Source organism: Dothidotthia symphoricarpi (genome assembly GCF_010015815.1).
Source record: "Dothidotthia symphoricarpi CBS 119687 unplaced genomic scaffold P153scaffold_3, whole genome shotgun sequence".
NCBI classification, from domain to species: domain Eukaryota; kingdom Fungi; phylum Ascomycota; class Dothideomycetes; order Pleosporales; family Dothidotthiaceae; genus Dothidotthia; species Dothidotthia symphoricarpi.
The window spans coordinates 1,100,170-1,122,033 of NW_022985010.1; the positions used below are offsets into that span (position 1 = coordinate 1,100,170).

At 53.9% G+C, this 21,864-nt stretch overlaps 9 protein-coding genes across 9 annotated transcripts; 6 read left to right on the forward strand and 3 right to left on the reverse strand.

Moving 5' to 3' along the window:
- The first annotated feature begins 914 nt into the window (after positions 1-914).
- On the forward strand, positions 915-4,449 carry P153DRAFT_332327 (DUF221-domain-containing protein). The gene is made up of 4 exons (XM_033665505.1): positions 915-1,222; positions 1,273-3,107; positions 3,162-3,475; positions 3,526-4,449. Exons 1-4 carry the CDS (start codon positions 1,127-1,129, stop codon positions 4,140-4,142), a joined length of 2,862 nt encoding a protein of 953 aa, XP_033527874.1. The 5' UTR covers positions 915-1,126; the 3' UTR covers positions 4,143-4,449.
- On the reverse strand, positions 4,180-6,059 carry P153DRAFT_363671 (uncharacterized protein). The gene has a single exon (XM_033667419.1). The coding sequence runs from the start codon at positions 5,767-5,769 to the stop codon at positions 4,486-4,488; it is 1,284 nt and encodes a 427-aa protein (XP_033527875.1). The 5' UTR covers positions 5,770-6,059; the 3' UTR covers positions 4,180-4,485.
- Positions 6,037-7,427, forward strand: P153DRAFT_363672 (uncharacterized protein). Its single transcript, XM_033667420.1, has one exon. It carries the CDS (start codon positions 6,418-6,420, stop codon positions 7,093-7,095), a length of 678 nt encoding a protein of 225 aa, XP_033527876.1. The 5' UTR covers positions 6,037-6,417; the 3' UTR covers positions 7,096-7,427.
- Positions 7,428-10,243: 2,816 nt separating this feature from the next.
- Positions 10,244-11,140, reverse strand: P153DRAFT_282786 (uncharacterized protein; the record flags this gene model as incomplete). Its single annotated transcript, XM_033663226.1, has 1 exon — positions 10,244-11,140. One exon carries the CDS (start codon positions 11,138-11,140, stop codon positions 10,244-10,246), a length of 897 nt encoding a protein of 298 aa, XP_033527877.1.
- A 794-nt stretch (positions 11,141-11,934) lies between these two features.
- Positions 11,935-12,963, reverse strand: P153DRAFT_381923 (uncharacterized protein; the record flags this gene model as incomplete). The annotated part of the gene is made up of 1 exon (XM_033670089.1): positions 11,935-12,963. One exon carries the CDS (start codon positions 12,961-12,963, stop codon positions 11,935-11,937), a length of 1,029 nt encoding a protein of 342 aa, XP_033527878.1.
- Positions 12,964-13,278: 315 nt separating this feature from the next.
- Positions 13,279-14,754, forward strand: P153DRAFT_282595 (cation efflux family protein-like protein; the record flags this gene model as incomplete). Its single annotated transcript, XM_033663217.1, has 2 exons — positions 13,279-13,638; positions 13,684-14,754. 2 exons carry the CDS (start codon positions 13,279-13,281, stop codon positions 14,752-14,754), a joined length of 1,431 nt encoding a protein of 476 aa, XP_033527879.1.
- Positions 14,755-14,952: 198 nt separating this feature from the next.
- On the forward strand, positions 14,953-17,696 carry P153DRAFT_157884 (uncharacterized protein). Its single transcript, XM_033662241.1, has 5 exons — positions 14,953-15,013; positions 15,091-15,908; positions 15,957-16,271; positions 16,322-16,840; positions 16,891-17,696. The coding sequence occupies exons 2-5, from the start codon at positions 15,343-15,345 to the stop codon at positions 17,576-17,578; spliced, it is 2,088 nt and encodes a 695-aa protein (XP_033527880.1). The 5' UTR covers positions 14,953-15,013; positions 15,091-15,342; the 3' UTR covers positions 17,579-17,696.
- Positions 17,697-17,705: 9 nt separating this feature from the next.
- On the forward strand, positions 17,706-18,557 carry P153DRAFT_363678 (uncharacterized protein). The gene is made up of 2 exons (XM_033667421.1): positions 17,706-18,450; positions 18,503-18,557. Exons 1-2 carry the CDS (start codon positions 17,955-17,957, stop codon positions 18,529-18,531), a joined length of 525 nt encoding a protein of 174 aa, XP_033527881.1. The 5' UTR covers positions 17,706-17,954; the 3' UTR covers positions 18,532-18,557.
- Positions 18,558-19,284: 727 nt separating this feature from the next.
- On the forward strand, positions 19,285-21,826 carry P153DRAFT_363679 (uncharacterized protein). Its single transcript, XM_033667422.1, has 3 exons — positions 19,285-19,404; positions 19,555-19,867; positions 19,920-21,826. Exons 1-3 carry the CDS (start codon positions 19,326-19,328, stop codon positions 21,535-21,537), a joined length of 2,010 nt encoding a protein of 669 aa, XP_033527882.1. The 5' UTR covers positions 19,285-19,325; the 3' UTR covers positions 21,538-21,826.
- The last annotated feature ends 38 nt before the right edge of the window (positions 21,827-21,864 follow it).

The following is a 21,864-nucleotide window of genomic DNA, read 5'->3' on the forward strand; positions in this document are numbered from 1 at the left end:
GATGACAGAAGTGCACCTTTTTGGTCGCTTCATGCACAGATACTCCGTATAGAGATCCCGGACCTTCCTTCTGGGGAGGCCTTGTGGGCTTGGTGTGCGAGAATGTTATTGTCTGAGCCTTTTGGAGTTCTTTTGGAGATAGAGTGTGTATGAGGAGTGGTCGATTTACTGACTGATTGACCGACTGACTGACTGGGTTTAGGGATGAGTGAATGGAGGGGTGGAGGGGTGGAGGGATGTATATCTAAGCTCGATGTCCAAACAGACAATATTACTAGTTACGCTTTCTTTGATATCACACGTGAAGCTGGTGTATAGGTTCCACATAAATCTTGCACATAGTCGTTAAGCTGATGCAAGAATTCGCTCCAGCTTGATTCCTGGTATCTCGAGACCCCTCCCTATAGTCACTATCTTTATGCGGATAGCATCAAGGTTCAAGTACGCGTATTGAATGCACCAGAATAAACAGTCTGAACACGAATGCTGTGTCATGCATGAAACAAATAACGCCGAAACCCAGGCCTGACACCTGCACTTTATGCACCTTACAAACTCCACAAGACGGTGTCATCTGAAACCTGACGTGCGCCACATCAGCCTCATGACTTTTCAACGTGCACACCGTTTTCGAGCATCCGGTGATGGGCGTGTTAAGGTGGCTGCAGGGTCGAATCTAGCGGGGCTCGCCCTCCGCACAAACGGGGGTGATCTTCCCCTGAGCCAGGAACCGTCGCCTTTGGTCTGGACCAAATATAAATATCCACCGCTACAAGCCAATCACCAGGCCCATGTCGCTTTGGCGCGCGTCCCCGGCAGGGCTTGCCGTTCGTCACGAGCTTGACCAGGGTAGTCCACGCGACAAGCCTCTTCGGCGCGCTGATCGGGAGGGTCCGTTGTCACAGTCGCTGCGTGAGTGAGCTCCCTACCTGCTCTTCTGTCGATGCATCCGCTCTGCTGCTTCAGAGAGCCACAACGTCGCAACACTGGAGGTATGCGCTGAACAGCGAATTGCGAGCTCAACAGCCATCATATCCGCGACACTCGTTACTACTGGGCACAAGTACTATTCTTCCACCACTTCACCCACCACATTCGCTTCTTCCTCGGAACCAAGCCATCCACCATGGCTTCACCACTTCCAAATATGCTGTTCAGGCGGGACTCGACAGTAGAGGAAAAGTTCGAGCAGATTCTCTCCAACAATCCGCTCGGCGCCTCGGTAAGTGAGGGCAACCAGCTCTACACCTGTACTCCAGCTAACGGTCTCAGGTTTCGCAAGACTCGGTCCTTATTGCCATAGGCACGTCTCTCGTCATGACTGCCGTCATGCTGGCTGCCTTTATGCTCCTCCGTCCCCACGTATCCGCCGTCTACGCGCCCCGACTTCGCCATGCCGATGAAAAGCATCGACCGCCACCATTGGACAACAAGCCATTTGCCTGGTACCACCCCATATTCAAGACGAACGAGGACCAATACATGCACCAGATAGGTCTGGATGCCACCATCTTCCTTCGCTTTGGGCGCATGTGCCGCAACATGTTCCTTGTGCTGTCCGTTGTAGGATGCGCCATCATCGTACCCGTCAACGTCATAAAGTCTGTTGAATTCCAGAAGAACTTTGGCGGGGCTACCATCAGCACGGCCATCTTCTTGATGACACCCCGAGACCTGTTTGGCGAGATCTTCTGGGCTTTTGTGGCTCTGGCCTATGTCTTTGACGTAATTGTCTGCGGTTTTCTATGGTGGAACTATCGTGCTGTGCATCGGCTGAGGCGCAAGTTCATGGAGAGCCCCGAATATCAGAACAGTCTTCATTCGAGGACCCTGATGATCACCGATATCAAGAAGGAGTTTCGAAGCGACCATGGCATCGTTGAGATCATAGATAGCTTGCGCACGACACCGGAGGTCCCGCGAGCATCGATTGGCAGGAACGTTAAGGATATTCCAGATTTGATCGAGGAGCACGAAAAAGCCGTCATAGAGCTGGAGGCCGTCCTTGCAAAATATCTAAAGAACCCCAAGCAATTACCCGCCAGCCGTCCGCAGTGTATGCCCTCGAAGAAGGATCCCGAGTTTACAGACAAGAAGCAAAAGGTGGATGCAATCGACTACCTCACAGCCCGAATTCAGCGCTTGGAAGCTCAGATCAAGTTAGTCCGCGAGACGGTAGATAAACGAGATGCCATGTCATACGGGTTCGCGAGTTACGAAAGCTTGGAGAGTGCGCACAGCGTTGCGTTTTCCGCACGCAGCAAACATCCAAAGGGAACCACTATCCAACTTGCCCTCCGACCAAAAGACATAATCTGGAAGAACTTGCCCTTGACTCCAGGGACGAGGCGTCGGAGACGATTTATCAATCGCTTCTGGATCGTACTGTTGACGTTGCTATACTTTATTCCTAACGCCATCATCGCCGTCTTCCTCTCCAAACTCACTAACATCGCCCTTCTCTTGCCAGCATTTCAAACACAGCTCGGCTTGCATCCTACCTTCTGGGCTATCATCCAGGGTCTCGTGGCACCGGCACTCACATCGTTGATCTATTTTTTCCTACCCATCATCTTTCGCCGTCTGTCCATCAAAGCGGGTGATGTCAGCAGAACCTCCAGGGAACGACATGTCATCTCACAACTCTACGTTTTCTTTGTCTTCAACAATCTCTTCATGTTCTCGCTCTTCGGCGCTACTTTTGGCTTGATTTTCAAGCTGTATCACATTGTCGACACGGGTGCCGCAACATCGTTCTTAGAAGTCTACCATGCCATTGATCCCTTTACGATAATCATGCAGACGCTGTGCGAAGTCTCGCCCTTCTGGATCACATGGCTTGTTCAGCGTAATCTTGGTGCGGCCGTTGACTTGGTCCAGCTTGTCAATCTTGCCTGGGGCACCTTGTCGCGCAAACTGTCTAGCCCGACACCGCGAGACATCATATCCTGGACCGCACCTCCGCCTTTCGACTACACCGGCTATTACAACTACTTCCTCTTCTATTCAACAGTGGCCCTCTGTTTTGCTTCATTGCAGCCTGTGACTTTGATTGTCACGGCTTTGTACTTTACTATAGATTCCTGGATGAAGAAGTATCTCCTGATGTAAGTGATGGCGTGTAGGCGTTTTTATCTTCTTTGGCTGACCATCTTGTCTAGGTATGTTTTTTGCACTAAAAACGAATCCGGGGGTGTCTATTGGCGCGTCCTGTTTAATCGTATGCTCGCCGGCCTGTTCTTGTCTAATTGCCTTATTGCACTCATGGTACTTGCTCGGGGCTACGGCTTCAAGTATCACATGCTTGCCGCCATGGTCCCTCTTCCATTATGTCTACTTGCATTTAAGTTTTACTGCAAGAACGCGTTCGACAACTCGATCAAATACTACACGAAGGGCGAGGTGAAGAAAGGAACCGAGGCTCCCACCATCGACAAGGAGTCGCGAAAGCGTGACCGTGTTGCTGTTCGCTTCGGTAAGCAAGATTTCTTACAAACTGCACAGCACATCTGCTAACACTCCCAGGCCATCCTGCCCTCTACCAAAAACTGACAGTCCCAATGGTGCGCGAAGAGAGCAAACACCTCCTCGCCGAAATCTACCGCGGCCGTCTAGACGGCGACGTCGGCGACACAGGTTTCAGCGACGTCTACCACATGAAGCGCATGAGCAAGGACAACCCCGGAAAAGCCGCCACCACCACCACCGTCGCCCCCTTCGAATTCGTATCCGACAGCAACATGGACTTTGAGAACTTCAAAAACCGCCCCGAATTCAGCGACGACCACGGCGGCGGCGACGGCTCCCTGTACGGCGGCCGCCCAGGCACACCCACTTCCACAATCGGCCGCGGGCGCGCGTCGTCCCGCGACTCGGAACGCACGTTTAGCCCCGGTAGTGATGAAAATGGCGTTAGCTACCCCGCGGGTTACCATCATACGCCCTCGGCTCTGAGGGAATATAGTCCCAGTCCTGGTCCGGACTCGCGTGTAATGCGTACCGCTGGGAATCCGAATTACCATGTTCCCGACCAGACGGGTTTGCTGGCTGGCGCGGCGCCCATGGGGAATCACACGCCTAGTGCGTATACGCCGTATAGTCCTGATAGGGAGGCGGGGCAGGATTACTTCCGTGGGAGGTAGAGATATGCTTGTATAGAGATGGGGGGGTTTGTGTTTCTTTTGTATCGTTTAGAGTGAGCGAGATGGGAGGGGGGCTTATGCATCTAGATGGCGTTTTGGGGTTTTGTCGTGCGTGAATCTGCATTGTATTGCATTGCATTTGCTGAGCTGAAGCCTTTTTGTTCTCCTTTTTAGAGATTGGAGAATCAAAGATGGCATAGGGATAGATACCATGGAGTGATGCAGTGGAGAATACTGCTGGCGCGGAATTATCATCACTTGTTTACTATGACGCAACGCTTCGTTCGATGAATTGAGATGAGGGGATTTGAGAAACAGGTGATAGAGATTAGACACAGCCCAACTACGCAGTACCATCAACGACAACGACATCCACCACCCGCCTTTCCTCCTTCCTGACCTCCACCCACCCATCCCCTTCGACCCGCACAATCTTCCCATCGATGCAGATTCGGCGCCACCTGCCCTCTGTCTCGCCGCCTTGAAACTCTATCCTCAGGCCATCGATCGCTTCATACCGCACAGCCGGATCGGAGACGTGCTTCCCACCCTGATACGCAAGGCCCATGATGCGCATCGCATCGTCGCCACTCGTCGGCCCAAAGTACACCAGGTGCATACTGCCATCTAGTGGCTTTGACGCAGGGGAGATGCAGAACGGCTGTTCGAGGTTTGAAACGAGGGTTGCGAGTGTATACAGGTGTTCTTTTTCCTGCAGCGGCAACCAAGCATTATTTTTGAGCACGGAAACACGTGCTTTGTAGGCGTGAGGGAGCGAGCCGTCGGCAGGGTACAGGGCGTCTTTTGCGGCCATTTTGAAGCGGTCGAGGCCGAATTTGCGGTACTCGGTTGTGTCGCTGTCGGCGACGAGAGAGGCGTGCATGCCCCAGCTGCATACGACGGCGCCGTGGAGAACGCCGTGGCCGAGAGAGTTGGTGGCGAGGGGCTCGGCGCTGCGGGCTTCGTCGACGAGGAGGCGGGCGCCTGGAGAGAAGGTTGCGGTGAAGATGGGGAGGGGGTGCGAGGCGGTGGATGCTAGGGCATTGAGGCCCCAGGTGTTTTCTTTTCCAACATTGATGGAATGGTAGAGCGCGTTGGCTGTTCCGAGGGGGAGGAGGATGACTTGAGGTGGGATGTATGCAGTGGATGTGGGGCGTGAAGAAAGTCCGTTGACCACATCGATTATACCGCCGTCTCCGGAGAGGAGAATGACTCTCAGTGGTTTTCCTTCGTCTGCTTTGGGGAAGAGGACGGTGTTTGTCAGCTCTAGCACACTGGACGCTGATTGCGTAGTGTGGATGGTGAAGGTCTCATGCGTGCTCGGGTACAGTGTGGCCAGAATGGGATCTACACATTCTTTGAAGAAGTGGGAAGCCGTGCGATGTCCAGAGGCCGTGGAGATGATAATGTGTGTTTCCCGCTCTCGATCATCTGATGTGGGGGTTGAGGAGTCGAGCAAGTGTTTCGAGATCTTCACGAGTCGAGGTGGTTGTGCAACATCTTCATTGTGTTCCAAGTGTGCAACAGCCTCAAAGGTTCCATCAGGTCCCGGGAGCACAATGGTGAGTTCTCGTCCTTTTTTATCATCTCCCGTACTCTTATCGCTTTGGACATTGGGGTCAGCCATGGTTCTTGGATCCTGGGTCAGCGGTGACTACGATCAAGGCAGAATCAGGCGATGTCTCCAGTGTTCAACGGGCTTTTTTATGTGTGGAGTCGAGGATTTGGTCGCCATGTCAGCAAGGACACGATAACTGTCGATGTCGTGAGCGGGAGGAGTGACCAGGGTCAGCCTTGATGCACCCCACATGTTTACTTCGCTTAGATGGCCGCGCTACTCTGATACGTCACTCAAGGCTGACTGGTGGTCAGGCAGCACTGGCTGAGGTGAAGTCTAGAGATGCTCGAAGCGTGCATGCAGTGTCCCGAGAGAATTTTGGTGTCAGGAAAGGACCAATATCTTCAGCTGTTCAATTTCAGCTTCTACAATAGCTAGCGTTACGTCATCCGGCCGCTTGGCATCATTCCAGCTCCATTCAGCTCGTACTGTGCTCAGCCCCAGCCCGCAACTCCACACTCGCACCATCCTGGCACGGTCTGGAAGTGCTTCGCCAAACACCCAAGCGGCGACTGTTAATTACCGCATCCATCCGCTCGCGTCAACTTCACTGTCCCTCTCGCCCGCTTCACCAAGCCCAAGGGCACCCGCACTCGCAACAAGGCTCCCGGCAAACGTCCATGTCCACCTAGAGCGCGCCTCCAACCCACCCTCACAATGAACGGCGGTCTCGTCTTCCTGATAATTCTTCTCCTCCTGGTCTCCGCTTCCTACTTCGGCTGGTTCTTCTACGCCCGCTGGAACGCTACACGCAATGGCCTCCCCCCACCGTCCATGAACCCACTCGTCGCATTCCGCTCCTCCAGCGGCGGCGCATCCAACTACCCTGGCCCCGCATCCGCCGGCCTCAAAGGCTGGATCGACGCGCAGGTGTACAAATTCAAGAACAGGAACAACCGCACCGCAGCGGGCGCGTACGAGGACAGTGCGGGACAGACACGCGGAAGAGGCGGGAGAATGGATCCAGACGAAGCCTGGAGCTCGCGTGTGGGCGATGAGGCCTACTACGAGGAGCAGGAACTGGGTCTCCACGAACCTGCCCACTCAAACGGACCTGCTAGCTCGAACCCCTACGCTTCGACAGAACCATACAGAGGACGCAGTCGCACGCGTGACTCGTACGACGAGCATCGCGACGCGAGGAATCCCTTTGCCGACGACAACGCGGCCAGTCTGCGGGGCGTGAGTCCCAAGCCGGTGGACCACGGCGCCGACACAAGCTACCATGGTGGCGCCACAGCGCAAATGCCCCAGGTCAAGAAAACAGCGAGCATGGATGATGCGGGGCCAAGTCCTACCGATGGTCGAAGAAGCGTTTTCAGGGAGGAGATGTGAGCGTGGTGCGCTGATGAGCAGACGCTGATGAGCTGACGAGCTGATGAGGAGTGGGCGGTCTTGCTTGTATTTACGACACGTGATGCGGTCAAAGGCGTTTGTGTTTCTCATGATTATATACCTTTTCTTGGCCTCATGGGGCTGGTGTGCCATTTACTTCTTCCACACGTGGACTTTGTCCGCTCGATTGTTGTTCTCGACAATGTGAGTTTGATCCCTGGTTGTGACTTGAGCAAAAAAGTTTTACATAAATCCCGACCTCAGCTTGAATTCAATGAACATCATGGCTTACAGGATTCAAGCCAAAACATAGGTGTGGGACGGAGGCAGAGAAGAGACTCAAGCAATTCTGTGAAGCAGAGCATAGCTATACGTCTATGATACTGCAGTCAAATATGACTCCTGACAGCGCCCCTGCTCCTCGCATTGAGCATATGCCACCGACTCATCCTCATTCCCAGTAATGCATGAACGTGGTATTCCACGTCTCTGGAAGCAACCCCTTACACCACCAGAGCCATACATACTCCAAAGCCGTCTGGTAGTCTCCACGAAGTTTCCAAGCTTATCTCTACCTAATCGTTGATAACCGCAGAATCTCCAACTCGTCAATGGCAAAAGTAAGTGAAACAGCCATGTTCTCCAGACCATCGACCATGTCCATCATCAGTAGAGCTCGAATTGCCCGCATCTCCCTCGTGTACGTGTCAGCGTTGAGGTGAGCCATGTCTGTCCCCATTGCAGTGGTGAAAAGCTGTCTCAGCATCATCTCCCTGTCCTGGCGATTCGCGCCCCGATACACCTCCAGTTGGGCCGCAGGAAGGAGCTCCAGGTCCTTACGGCAGGCTTGGATATGTTCAAGTAGACGGGTTTGGGATGGCCCCAACGCGACAATCAGCTCCTGCTTGATCTTAGCACGAATATCCTCGCCTTCTTCGAAAGCGACCATCTCGACCGAAACTTCGTTCTCTTTGGGCGTAGTTTCCTGGTCGTCTTCTGGGTCTGCAGGTGAGATGGACTTGTGTCGCCAAGCAGGAGCGCTTGCTTCGCGCTGAAGTCTGACCAGACATCGCTTCAATTCGGATTTGGTGACGACGAGAGGTTCGAGGAAGGTATAGATGGTTTCGAAGTTGCAAAGCTCTCGTGCCTTTTCCACTGACTGACATTGCAGGGTCGAGACGAGTTGATCGAACTCTTGAGGGGTCACGAAGTCTGTAAAGTCCCGACAGTTCTAGGCAATGTGTCAGAGTCTTGATGTCAAGGGACTCGATGGTTCACTTACGCCGTCCTCATAGTTGTGACGGAGAGCATTGACTCCCTTCTTCAGGAGCTCAGCGATGTATTGTGTGAGCTCTTGTAGATCCTTAGCAGTTTGCCCCATCTGTTCTCGCATATGTCGATTGTGCGCAAGGAATAATTTGTGTATGGCGAGTCTCGAGGTCTTGCTAGGGAGACTTTGATATTTGATTAGTCCTGATGTTCACGCGATGTCTGTTCTCCTTACTTACTGGTGCATGTCGGATATTTTGGTGTTGGGATTATATTCCATCTGCGTTCCCATGGAATATTCGTCCTCAGAGTCAATGTCTGTAAGGAGTGTGGAACCAGATTCGGTGTCCTCGGAGATAGGCCCGATATTCAAACTCAAGTGATCTGTGTAGCCTCCAGAGTTATCATGGGCGTCCGCCTGGCTGATCTTTCGCTTCATCCAACCAGTCTCGTGAATCACGGGGTTCCATACCAGAAGATTGACATCAACGACCATGTCATTGTTCGACTCGTCGTCCACTATCAGGTAGTCAATTGGGTTGTCGATTGGGCTCAGGAGTATGAACATATCCATCATCGTGAGTGCTGGAGTGAGTTGAGGAGGGTGATAGTGTTAGATCAAGCAACAAGGGAAATATATGCAGGTGACGTAACAGCAAAGCCAGGGTGACTGTGTGTTGCGGTGAAAGACGTTCGACTGTGCTTGCGCACCTGATCCAAACTACAACGACCCGGTGTATTCAACCATCTCTCATCAACAATCGAACACAGTAAGAAATCATCACACGCAAAGACCAGATTTTCGCTGCTCACTGTTAACAGTCGATGACCATGAGCCACGCGCAGGCACCCGGGAAGCCGTTTGAAGCCATGATGAAAGACTTGGAACAACGACAGCTAGAGCTGAAGGCAGTGGGTTAACAGATCCTAACTCTCCATAACGTTTCCTACGACATCAACAGCTACGACCCAACCACCACAGAAGGGCTCAAGGCGTTCAAGGACATGTGCAAGCAGCATGGCAAGCTATTCGAAGCAAAGGTAAATACGCTCACGGATGACTGTATGTACGTTCCTAATTCATCTTAGGACGAGTTTAACAAGACCATAAAACTGCTTACCAAAGACTTTCACGACATATGCCGCGTATGGATCGACAGGATGGAGATGTACTTCCAGATTGCTCATGAGCTCAACCTCGAACTTAGCTACACTAAGTACAAGCTCCCTGAGCGCTTCGTGCCGCGGCAGCCGAGAGAATAGTGCTCAGGCTTTGGGGGCAGTTTCATTCTTGGCTAGAACCTGAGAAGGCTTGAGAATGGAATTCAACTCATCGTGGGATTGGAGCATGATCTGTTACGCCTTTGAGGCACTTCAGTAGTGTGTCATAGCTTCTTATTACAACGCGAAACCCTGTATGCCCACTACCGCCTTCTTTTGGACACTCGGAGACCAGTGTCTGCTCATGGTGTAGTTGCCTAGCCTTGGTCTGACTGACTTGTATCAGCCAGTACCCACCACGGGCATCATCACTTCCTGCTACATTTAGTGTGTTTTTATCTTCTTCAACCAGACCTTTTACAAGTTGAATAGAATGTCACAACTGGAAGATGTTACTCGACACATTCACGCGCAGAGAGCGACTTCAGCTTCGAAACGACAATTGTGAAGACGCATAGGGTTCAAATTAAGATACACATAAGCGAGAGAGGGGAAGAAGAGGTTCATGTAACTTTCAGAAGTAAAATACGAACTATGGGGATCATTGTTCTAAATAACATTTGTAATGCTGGTCATCGCAAGTCCCACTCCCAATGTAAGTATACACAACCGCTAAATGGTTCTTGACTGTTCAATGATCGCCTGCTATTATTTGGATTCATAACTCCAAAACATCCAAAACATGCTTGTATTTGCCTGCCAGTTCTGGGTAGTGCTCTAGGCCAAAGTCCATGACTTCCTCCACTCGCGAGTGTGCTGTTCGCATGTGTCTTGCAACATGAGTTGTTGCCATCTCATATCCGCATTCTACGCAAGCAGCGACTCTTGCTGGAAGTTTTAGGCATTCCGTCGCCTTGTGAGCTTTGAGATTGGCGTATGGGACCATCTCGTTGCAATGGTTGCAAGCAACCAGCTTGTTCTCGTGCGCCTTCATATGCACGTTGTACGCGTCGATCGAACCAAGGACTTGGGGGCAAAGCTCGCATTGCTTTGGCTCCTGGATCTGAGGTGTGCTGGTATGCACATTGTCCGTATGGACTCTCAACCTTTGCTGCGAATTGGCCTCGTAATCGCACCCATCGTAGCTACACTCCAGACGGTCATCGGTATGCTTCTGCATATGTAGTGGAAATGTCTTCATGTTGTCGACTACTTTTGTAGTGTTTCTTGACGACGGGCAGAGCACACACGCTTGCTTCAACCGGCTGGCTGATACAAGGTGCTGGAAGACTTTCTCACCGTCCTCGTAGCGTTCTTGGCAACAAGGGCAGGTCACACCCTCGCTGGTGGTACATTTGGATATTGGGAAATGCTTCAAACGAAGCGATTCGTGACCCGCCCTTCTTCGCTTAGCCTTGTGGTCTTCTGTATGGTCGAGCCGGACCTCGTCCCTGCTGCGCTTGTCGACACTGTTGTCTGGTGTCGGAACAACAGTGTTACGCTGTGTAACAAGTAGCTGTTTTTCGTTGCGACTCCGAAAAGCAGGAACCCAGCGCTCCACTGGAGTAAGGGCTTGATGAAGTCGATATATCCACGAGGGTTGGTAAAGATCCATGTGCATGATAACCAAGCACCATGTCCTCATGCTTGACTAACAACGCCTCTCGGAGGTCCTGTACTTGGTGATCCTTAAAATTTGCCAGCTTTTCGTCAAAAGAGATGCCGACGAAGGTAGCCTGCCGATATTCTAGGGTACCGTGTTATTTGAGGCGGTTGTTCTGGAGCCTGCTCTTGTACAGTTCATGTGCCATTGGGCTGAGATAATCGTCAGCCGGTTGATGTCTGGGATAGCATCAAGATAAATGAGAATTTGAAGCCTAGAAGAAGTTGAGGTGAGGTGAAGTGAAGTGGACGTGGACGTGGTGGGAAGAAAGAAAAGGTTGGCGAGCTGACAGGGCAAGCGAGAGCACAGGCAATTGCAAGCGAAAGGGAAGGCGCTGCTCCGAAGGTACTGTGGTGCCTCGTGGAAGTAATTGCTGCCTGTTGACGACTTTACAATGTTCAGAGACTGGCCAGACATTTCGCATTGATAGCTCTGGCGAATACATGGATGTATAATTCTCAGAATAGTAGAGTAGAGCATCGCTTGTACTCCAAGGAGGAACCTCAGTGGCAGCAAGGTGAAGGCAACTCCCAAAGTCATGCGCGCCCAGCAATTGCGTAGCACTTGACCGCCGATGACCTCAATGTCTTGATAGACGTAATCCCAGTACCTGACTTATCAGAATCACTCCAACGTCTTTCCAGCGTTCGTCTTTGTCCAGAGTCGTCTAACAGGACACCATCAGACTCCATAGAACACAATGCAGATTTGGGATTTATTGAGGCTTGTATCCGTCGTGGTGCATATTAACCTTCCTCGCCAACAACCTTCGCATGCCGGAAGTACTTCATGCCTACCCAGGCGACCACAACCCACACCCAACTCATAACCGCCGTGCACACCATCAACGCGGGGTAGTATCCCGTAATCGGTAGTGACTCGTCGTCTTCCAGCTCTGGCGGCGCATACGGAGTCTCACCCACATCCCATGCCCAACTCCACACCCCCAAACAAGAGCCCATTCCAACGACGAAGACAATCCATGTCACAATGAGCACTACCCAACCCCACCACTCTGTCTCACTGTAGTCCCAGTCATCATCCAGATCGAGATCGGAGGGCGGCTGGACTTCTGCGAGGGATAAGCGTCTCTCAGAGCGGTTTGAGCGCCGGCGTGAGAGAGATATTGCGGGACCCTGTGCTACTATATTGAACGCGTTGCCGTTGCTGGACGATGACGGACGGAAGAAAGAGAGCGTGTCATCATCGTCGGTAGTGGTAGATGCATATGGCCCATTCGGACTCAATATGGACGGGGGAGCTTGGAGTGATGTTCCAGTTGGTGAGGTTGACAGGAATAGGTTGTTTTCAGGATGCCATCCACTATCTGAGGAGGAGTTGAATGACGCGTGCTCGTAGTTGAAGCGGCGAGGTGTTGTTTCGTCGTCAAAAGAGGTTGTACTCATCGTCGTGATGATGGTAGGCGGCTTGCCAGGCGTGCGCTCCTTGCGTATGGAACTACTCCTCTCTCGCATCTTCGCCATAGCGGCCTTCCTCAAGGACCCTTTTCTTTGCCTGCCCTGAATCTGGCGCAAAGCAGTTACGACAGACGGTCCTCGCTTCGCACCTTCCGCATTCTCGGGCGGACCGTCGTCGTCTGCTGGCTGCTTTGGTACACTTTCTTTTGCCGACCTGAGAAACGAGAACCCGCTTAGGAGGCTTCCAGATTTGCTTCTTCTATGTTCTGGTCGGTCACCATTTCCACCTCCACCTCCACTATCCTTCTTCGACTGCTGCTCGTTTGATTCGGTAACGTCATCACGTCCGTGATCCATTCTCTGTCAGCGCGCCAGCCATATAGTGCTGTATATGTTAACTCGGGATTGTCATGTTTCGTGTAGAGTCTGTCGAGAATGGTTCTGTCTCGCCCAGATGCATGTCGCGACGGGTGGACCCTGCTTGCGGCGTTAATTGACAGGCATTGGTTGGCGGTCGTTCACAACGCGAAGATCGCCCAACCCCATTGGGAAGGCACTCGTAAATCTCCCCACCACTTCGGCCGCTCTATCTATACTCCCTTTCCCCTTGTTATGCATATCTTTAGTCATTCTTCGCATCCACTCACTTAAGTCGCCGCAATGACCTCGAATATGCCTGTGCCACGCCCGCCGCGGACTCCTACGCCGCCTCCTGACGAAGACGCGTCATTGCCAGTTGGACTTGGATTTGAGGGCGAGCTGGCCACTGGAAACTTTGGCTTCAATCCGAACGCGCTGTCTCCAATGTCTGCAGGATTCCCATCCAAGCAATATGCGGCTCTAGGTCCCAGCGACTCCGTCTCGCAGAGAGCAACGCCCACCATCTACACACCCGCGAGCGCAACCTTCCCATACACACCAGCGAGTGCTGCCACGACTGACACCGAGGCGCCTGGGTCTGACAATGGCGCCAATCCATTCAACTTCCAGCCCGTCGCCTACATGCCTGGACGGCCACAGCCGAAACAAGCCGTATGAATGCCTGTCAGCCGTATGATCTCACACTAATGCTCGCAGGATATCGGTCGACGACGTGGACACAAGTACAAGCACAGCAGCGTCTCCCACCAAATATTCCTTGAGCCCGCACCAAAAGCTCCACTCCAGCTTCCCGCATCGCTTCCCATCCCGACGTTTAAAGAGTATCGGTCGTCCATGTCAAAGGACCAAAAGCTGCGCCTAGGATGGTGTTTCTGTCATTTGGTCGTGGCAGGGCTTGTACAATGGGGGGCACACGAGTCACTGGCGCTGACAGTTCTTTCTCGACTGATATTCTACGATGCGCTTGGGGCATTTCTTTGTGTGGCTGTTGATGTCGGATCCAACTTCGAGGTCTGGCAACGGTCCAGTATCCGCCATCCGTTTGGGTTTGAGCGCCTGGAAGTCATTGCAGGGTTGGGAATGTCTGTTGGGCTGCTTTTCATGGGACTTGATCTGATATCTCACGGTCTCACACATGCGCTGGAGAACACAGGTGGACATCAGGCACATCACGCGGACGCTCACGAGAGAGTGTCTCCTGGCAGCATCGACCTTGCTGCTCTGAGCGGCATCATTACGACTCTCGTCTCGGCGATTGTGTTGAAGAACCATGCTCGCATCGGCAAGGTCATGAGACTGAGCGCTATTGCGAAACTGCCTTCGGTGTTGAGCAACCCATCTCACTTCCTTACTCTGTCCTGCTCGACGCTTCTGCTACTTCTGCCTCTTCTGAGCATACAAATGTATGTCTGGCTGGACCGGTCACTCTCGTTCTCGGTCGCTATCTGCATGGTGGGACTGGGCTGGATTCAGGGGTGGACGTTGGGCAAGATGTTGTTGATGTCTTACTCTGGCCCAGGGGTACCCGACGTCATGTACGACGTCGAAACTGACCCGGCCGTGAGCGCTGTCGAGGAAGCAAAATTCTGGCAGGTTCATTACGGATTGTGTCAAGCAAACTTGAAGCTGCGGGTGCGGAATCTCGAGGAGGTGGGACGTCTGCGCGATCGGATTGGTAGTATGGTGCGCAATCGGTTGGGCGGTGGATACGGCGATGGAGGGCAGAAGTGGGAGATCTCTACCCAAATTACGCTCGAGAAGGACTGAAGGGCGGAGGATCTCGCGCTCGGGCTTTTTTGCATATGTTGCCGCAATCTACCATTGATGCCCCTGTGGCAACTCATCTTAGTTTTGCAGCCCAAACGGGACCCTGAGGCTGCCGACGTGGCCGGCGAACGTGCAGTCTGCGGCGCTTGCTGCCTCTTCTTGTCCGTGAAAGTGCACACCTACATACCTACACTCACAGACGTCCGTCACAGGGTATGACGCCGTCTTATGGAGCAGCACATCCTACATCATCGGCAAGGTTTGCGATCCCGTTGAGACAACTGGCAACCTCCTTTAACGCCTGACGTATCCCTGCTGACGCTAAATGGGCGTTAGCGAAACTTCCGCCAGCGACACACAGATCAACCGGGACCCCGTCCACGTCTGCGCTTCACCGCCCGACAGGCTGCACTGCGCCAGTGGCCAGTGCCAGCGCTCGTCTGATCGCTGGACGGCGCTGCTGCAGGTGCTCGTTCGCTGTCGTCCATCACGCAGCCTCTGCATCCCGCCTCCGCCTGCAACACTGGCCGAGTGTCGAGAGCCCTGTGACCTGCGAGGCTGGCACTGGGGCAGAAATTAAAACGCTGGATGGCCCTCGGGATGGCGAGGAGCCGCGATGAGCGTGGCAACCGATTCTACGACGATGGCCAATATTTAGACGAGAACCGAGACCGCACACACCGTCACCGACACCGCACCCAGCAAAACGACGACGACGAATACACCGCCGCGAAGCGGGAGCGACGAGAGCGCCGCCGCCAGGCAGAGGTCGACCTGGATGAAGTGCGAGCCAAACGCGAGTCGTACTACGCCAGGCAAGAGCCCGAGCCGCAGCGCTACCGTGACCACGATCGCATGGCCCAGGCGACACGGACAGAGAGGACGAAGGAGCCGCGCAGCAGCCAGCGGGAGACCCAGAAGGATGCCGCCCGGAAGACGACCAAGAAGAAGAGGGAGACGCTCGCCGACCACGGCGTCGAGGACTTCGTGTTTGGGAGGCCCAAGTCGAGTGGCTACGTCGAGGAGGTCACTGTGAGGAGGTCGTCCACACGCAGGCGGAGCGAAGAGGGCGGGTCGAGCAGGACCGCATACACTCCGCTCTCAGGGTCTGGTTCTGCCTCAGTGCGGAGGGTCGAGATTCCAAAGCCCAGCAGGTAGGGTTATCCCAGCTCCAGTCGTGAGCACCGCCTAATGTCATGCAGAACCACGTCCACTCGTGAACAAGCTAAAACCACGACCGCTCGTGAGCCAACCAGGACCACGTCCACCCGCGAACCAAGCCGAACGCATGCCTCGCGACCTTCTACGCGGCACGCGAGCACCCCCAAGCCGTCTCCCGTGCCTGCTCCGGCCCCAATCTCAAGATCGCAATCCATACGGGAGACTGCTACTCCAATCTCACGATCCCAATCTGCACGGGAGGCTTCGCGGAAGAGCACCGGAGGGCTTTTGTCAAGCCTTTTCAGAGCCCCCCCGCCACGCACACCATCAGCTCCCGTGTACAAGGAACCTCAAAGGTTGGTCGCTTGAATCTGAACCTTTGACCATTCTCTAAATGTTGCTCTAGGGTTGAGTGTCTGGTCTGCATGAACGATGACCTTCCCCTGCACAAGACAGTCAAGCTTGCTTGTGGCCACCGAATGTGCAATTCCTGCTTGAAGCGTCAGTTCACTCTTTCGGCTCAGGACGCGCAACACATGCCCCCAACGTGCTGCACCGCGGAACACATCCCTTTGAAATATGCCGAGCGACTGTTTGACGACAAGTTCAAGAAACTCTGGAACAAGAAGTACCAAGAATACACAACTGCCAATCGGCTATATTGCCCTTCCAAAGGGTGCGGCGAATGGATCAAGCCTTCAAAAATTCGCATGGACCTGACATATGGACGAAAGTATGCACGATGCGGCCGATGCACTACAAAAGTGTGTGTTTTGTGCAGTGCCAAGTTTCACACAAAACGCGAGTGTCCGAAAGATGAAGAAACCAACCGTTTGGTGCAGATGGCGAAGGAGAAGGGATGGCAGAGGTGCTACAACTGCAAGGCCGTGGTTGAATTGAAGGAGGGGTGTAATCACATGACCTGGTAAGTCTATCATTCTGACTAGCACAAGTTTCCATCTGACAGTAGCATAGTCGCTGCACGGCTCAATTCTGCATGGTTTGCGCATTGCCATGGAAGACTTGCGACTGCCCCTGGTTCAACTATCAGCACATCGACGACGACGATCGTCTCAACGACGCGCGGGTCCCCCAGGCCAGACAGCAAGACGTAATCGAAGTGATTGAGATGCCCGACGATCCTGCTCCCCTACCGGCTCGACGGAGCAGTACTCGCACCCGCCAACGCACTGAACGAGAGCGGCCTGCTGAACAGCCAGAGCGGGTACTTGCAGCACGCTTGCAATCCCGACTTCATCTCAATCCAACCCCGACCGCATCAGAGCGGAGTCGCGCCAACCCAGTAGGCCAGGTTCATGGTCTGGGCAACGCGGGCGGGCATCACATGAACGAGTCTTATGCTGTCCGTCCCACGCCTCCTGTAGCCCAACCTCGCGCCCGCGCGCCCCCTCCCCGGACGTCATTCTTCAGTAGTCGCCGAGTCTCGCGAGAAGCTCCAGTTCCTGCCCGCCCTACGGCTCCGCGTGTTGTGACTGCATCAGCTATGGCTGGGTTGTCGAGAGATGGAACGAAGCGCGGCGCGAACAGAGTAGGGACTTGGCTCAGTCATATCATGCTCGACGCCGAAGCCATTAATACGCAGGCGAGAGACGTCGAGGTCGATGATTGGAGGTGTGATGGGACGATGATTGGTATCGACTAAACATATCTTCGTTTTGGTCATATCGCACTGTATAGTATTGCACTTCATTTGGGCGCATTTAGAGATTTGTTTTTGGAGTTGGATAGCATAGGCGCACACCGCGAGATACCCTTTCTTCTCTTCTGAATTGGGCTTTGAATATTAGATTTTTCGCTTACAATCAATTTACTGCAGCTACTTAGTTACGTGAGTGACGTGCGCGTTGCGGTGTCATTGCGCTTTCCCCGATGTTGCCATGATGATGTCACGCCCTAGATGGAGCTTGGGCATAGCTCATACAATTTACCTACGACATCGAACAGCAGTTCAGCACCTGCGTCTTCCCAATCTAGAACTACAACCTCAACTCAATCAATCGATCAATCAACAAACAAAAATGACTTTTCTCCGCCCCATCTCAATGCTGCGCTCAGCTGCCCTCCGCCCAGCTCTCGCCGCGGCGCCCCGTGCTCGCGTTCAGGTCCGCTTCGCAACGCAGGACTACGGCTCTGGTGACGGCAACCCAGCAGGCGAGAACCCGCTACAGCAAGGTCAGAACCCCAGCGAGTCTCTCGAGCATCCAGGTCCTCCGCCACCAAAAGTTGCAGAGGGAAAGTCGTCGTCGTCGCCCAACGAGGATTCGTCTTCGTCTTCGGCCAGCAAGTCCTCATCCTCGTCATCTTCTGCAAGCTCCTCGGACAAGTCGTCGAAGGGCAGCAGCAACAAAGGTGCGCCAAAACCCAAGATCCTAGACGAGAAGGCCCCGGCCAAGGACAGCAACCCCGATGTGAAGCAGCATAATGAAGAGATGGACCAGAGGACTGAGAAGCAATATGAGCAGGTCAGTGATAAACAACACAACAAGGACAAGGTTGGGAAGGACTTTTGGGCTGGTAAGTCAGATTCATGATGTGCGTGGGTGAGTGGAGAAGCTAACTTTGATAGGCCAGGGCGGACGGGATAGGGATCCGTGAGGAACGAAGATTGTTGGGAGCAAGCATCCGGGGAGAAAATGGGGCTATGTATAACTATTCGATGGGTTGACGAACTGCTTTGATGGATCTCAGCACAGCACGGCTCATCACAAAATGAAATCTTGACGAAACTTCCCCAGGCTTGACCCACATGTACAATTCGCGGACTCAATCCGCCACATGGGTTGGGAAGCCCATGCACACCGCTTAGGTGGCCTCTTCCTGAACTTTGTGCACATGCGAAGCTTTGTTTAGTGACGTCAGGGGCTGAACGCGAACCCCCGCACGCACGCAATTGTGAATCGAGATGGAAATTCTGGAATCCCATGGCAACCCGCACGCGAGTCCACAGCGGCACAGTGACAGCAATATTACCATGCCAGTTTCAGTGAGAAAACTTGAATTGCTCGGAGACAAATTCGACAGGCGTCGGAGATCGACCTCGCAGCCGTCACACGTCTTTGGAGGTCTAGCTTGTGACAACGATTCACAATTGCGCATCAAAATCGTAGGGAGCAAGTGCAGTGGTCATAGCTCGCAGATTCCGATCCAATTGGCGGGGCGGGAGGCAGTCAGGACTGTTGTCGTTGTCCTTGTTTGCTTTGTGGTCAAAAACGTGCCAACTACGTCACGTAACGCACTCTGCTCGCCAGCGTTTGTGTCCCCTCATAAAGGCCCTCTTCGCTCCCACTTTGCTTTCCATCCCCCCGCCGAATCTTTCTAATCATCACCCCTCTGACATCGATCCATCCATCGATATCACGAGCACCCTTTGATTCCGGCACTCACACAGCATGAAGTTCTCTCTTGCTACCACCCTTGTGGTGACGCTTGCTGCTCAGGCCACAGCTAACAGCTGGTTTGGCAAGTCAGGTGCGTACTGCGGGCGTTTCCCCCATCTACCCCTCCCATTCTTTGTGTGACCTCACTGGTTGCTATCAGCAGCGTTCGAAGCTCGGCTTTGATACCATTTTGAAACAAGTCCATGTGTACATTCAACCTTGTACTGACCCCGTCAAGCAGTATACGACAAGTGGCACGAGACGGAGCTAGAGCGCTGGCTCTCGGATCACGGCATCCCTCACCCGGCACCCTCGGACCGCAAGAGCCTCGAGAAGACCGTCAAGGACAACTGGAACAACCAGGTCGTCACCCCCTACAGCGGTTGGGATGCAAAGCAACTCTCAAACTACTTGACCACCAAGGGCCAACAAGCAAAGGCCGGCACCGAGACCGACTCCAAGAGCCTCATCGAGCAGGTCAAGGAGTACTGGACGGAGACAGAGGACTCGGCAAACCAGGCTTACGGCAGTGTCCGTGACTGGATCTTCGACTCGTATGTACTGCCTTGAGCACTGTTTTTTTTTCAACTGACTAACACATATCAGATGGACCGACTCCCAGCTCAAGACCTTTGCCGACAAGCACGGCATCCCCGTTCCCCAGCCCCGCCAGCGTGACTCTCTCCTGGCCTCCGTTCGTGGAGGTTACCAGGGTGCCGCCGAGAAGGCCAAGCAGACAACTAGCTACCCCGGTGACTGGTTGTACGAGTCCTGGTCCGACTCTGACCTCAAGGCTTGGTTCGACGAGCGTGGCTACAACGTACCCCAGCCCTCTACCCGTGACTCCTTGATTGCCAGCATCCGTCGCCAGTCCCGCCTCGCCAGCTTGAACTCCCAGAGTGCTTATGCCCAGGTCTCCTCGTCTGCCGCTGCCGCCCAACAGAGCCTCAGCGACGCGCTCCTCGACTCCTGGTCTGACAGCCAGATCAAGGAGTGGGCTGACAAGAACGGTGTCAAGGTTCCCCAAGGTTCCAAGCGCAACGAACTCATCGCTCTTGCCCGCAAGCACCGTGCCCGTCTTTACGGTGACAGCGCTTCCGCCACTGCTGCATCCATCTCCGCCTCAGGTGCCTCCGCATACGGCGCTGCTACCTCGAGCGTTGGAAGCCAGGTTTCTGAGGCCACTGCTGGCTTTGCTTACTACACCAACTGGGTCAAGCAGCAGGTCGGCGTTGCCACCGATGCTGCTGCCGCCAGTGCCAGCTCTATCTCCGTTGCCGCTGCTCACAGTGCAAGCTCCGTTTCCGCGAGCATTGGATCTCTGACCGGTGCCGCTGCGTCCAGCGCTAGCTCTGCCTCCTCCGTTGCCGCCGCAAGCGCAAGCTCCGTTACTGCCAGCCTCGCCTCGCTTACTGGTGCTGCCGCTTCCTCTGCCTCTGCTTCGTACTACTCTGCTTCTTCCGTCGCCGCCGCCAGCGCGAGCGTCGCATCTGCCAGCCTTGCCTCCCTCTCCGGCGCTGCTGCAACGTCTGCTTCCGCCTCATACTCCTCCGCGTCTTCTGCTGCTGCCGCTAGCGCCAGCTCTGTCTCTGCCAGCCTTTCGTCGCTTACCGGCTCTGCTGCGAAGTCTGCATCCTCTTCCTACTCCTCGGCTTCCTCTGTCGCTGCTGCCAGCGCGAGCTCCGTGTCATCAGTTGCCTCCGTCAGCTCGAGCTCTGCCTCCAAGAGCCTTGCCTCTCTCACCGGTGCTGCTGCCAAGTCAGCCTCCTCATCGTGGTCTTCTGCTCAGCAGGTTGCTTCGTCCAGCGCCAGCTCTGTCTCATCCGTCGCTGCCGCTAGCTCAAGCTCTGTCTCTGCCAGCCTAGCATCCCTCAGTGGAGCTGCTGCTTCGGCCGCGTCCTCTTCATGGTCTTCCGCCGAGAAGCGTGCTTCCTCGACATCGTCTTCTATCTCGTCCTCCATGTCCAGCGCTTCCTCCGTTGCTTCTGTCTCTTCCGCATCCGTCTCCAAGAGCATTGGTTCCCTCAGCGGTGCTGCGTCTAAGAGCGCTTCCTCCTCGTGGTCCTCTGCTCAGAAGGTTGCCTCGTCCTCCTCGGCCTCGGTCTCCGCTTCCATTTCTAGCGCTTCCGTTTCTGCTTCCAAGTCTGCCGCGTCTGCCTACACTGAGGCCAACGCAAAGGCCAGCGCTAGCTCCGCTTCCGCTTCCGCCAAGCAGGAGTTGTAAGCAAGGAATCTCTACTACGAAATACCTGACAACCAACGTTCACGTCATGACTGGATCATGGTCATGGCTACCTGACGTTTCACGATACGACCTTACGACATGCGTGCGGATGATGAAAGCCGAATCGAAAGCGAGTTCTGTAACACTACACATATGATGATATTCCCCTTGACTCCCCGCTAGGCTTTTGGGGGATATGCTTTTCTTTCCGTCTGGTTGCGGAAGGAAGACCGGCGTTTACATTAGCTAAAATTGAGTTGATAATGAGAATGAAAAATGATTAAGCGCATCTCGAAGAAATTCCTCTATAATGTTGTGAATGACCGG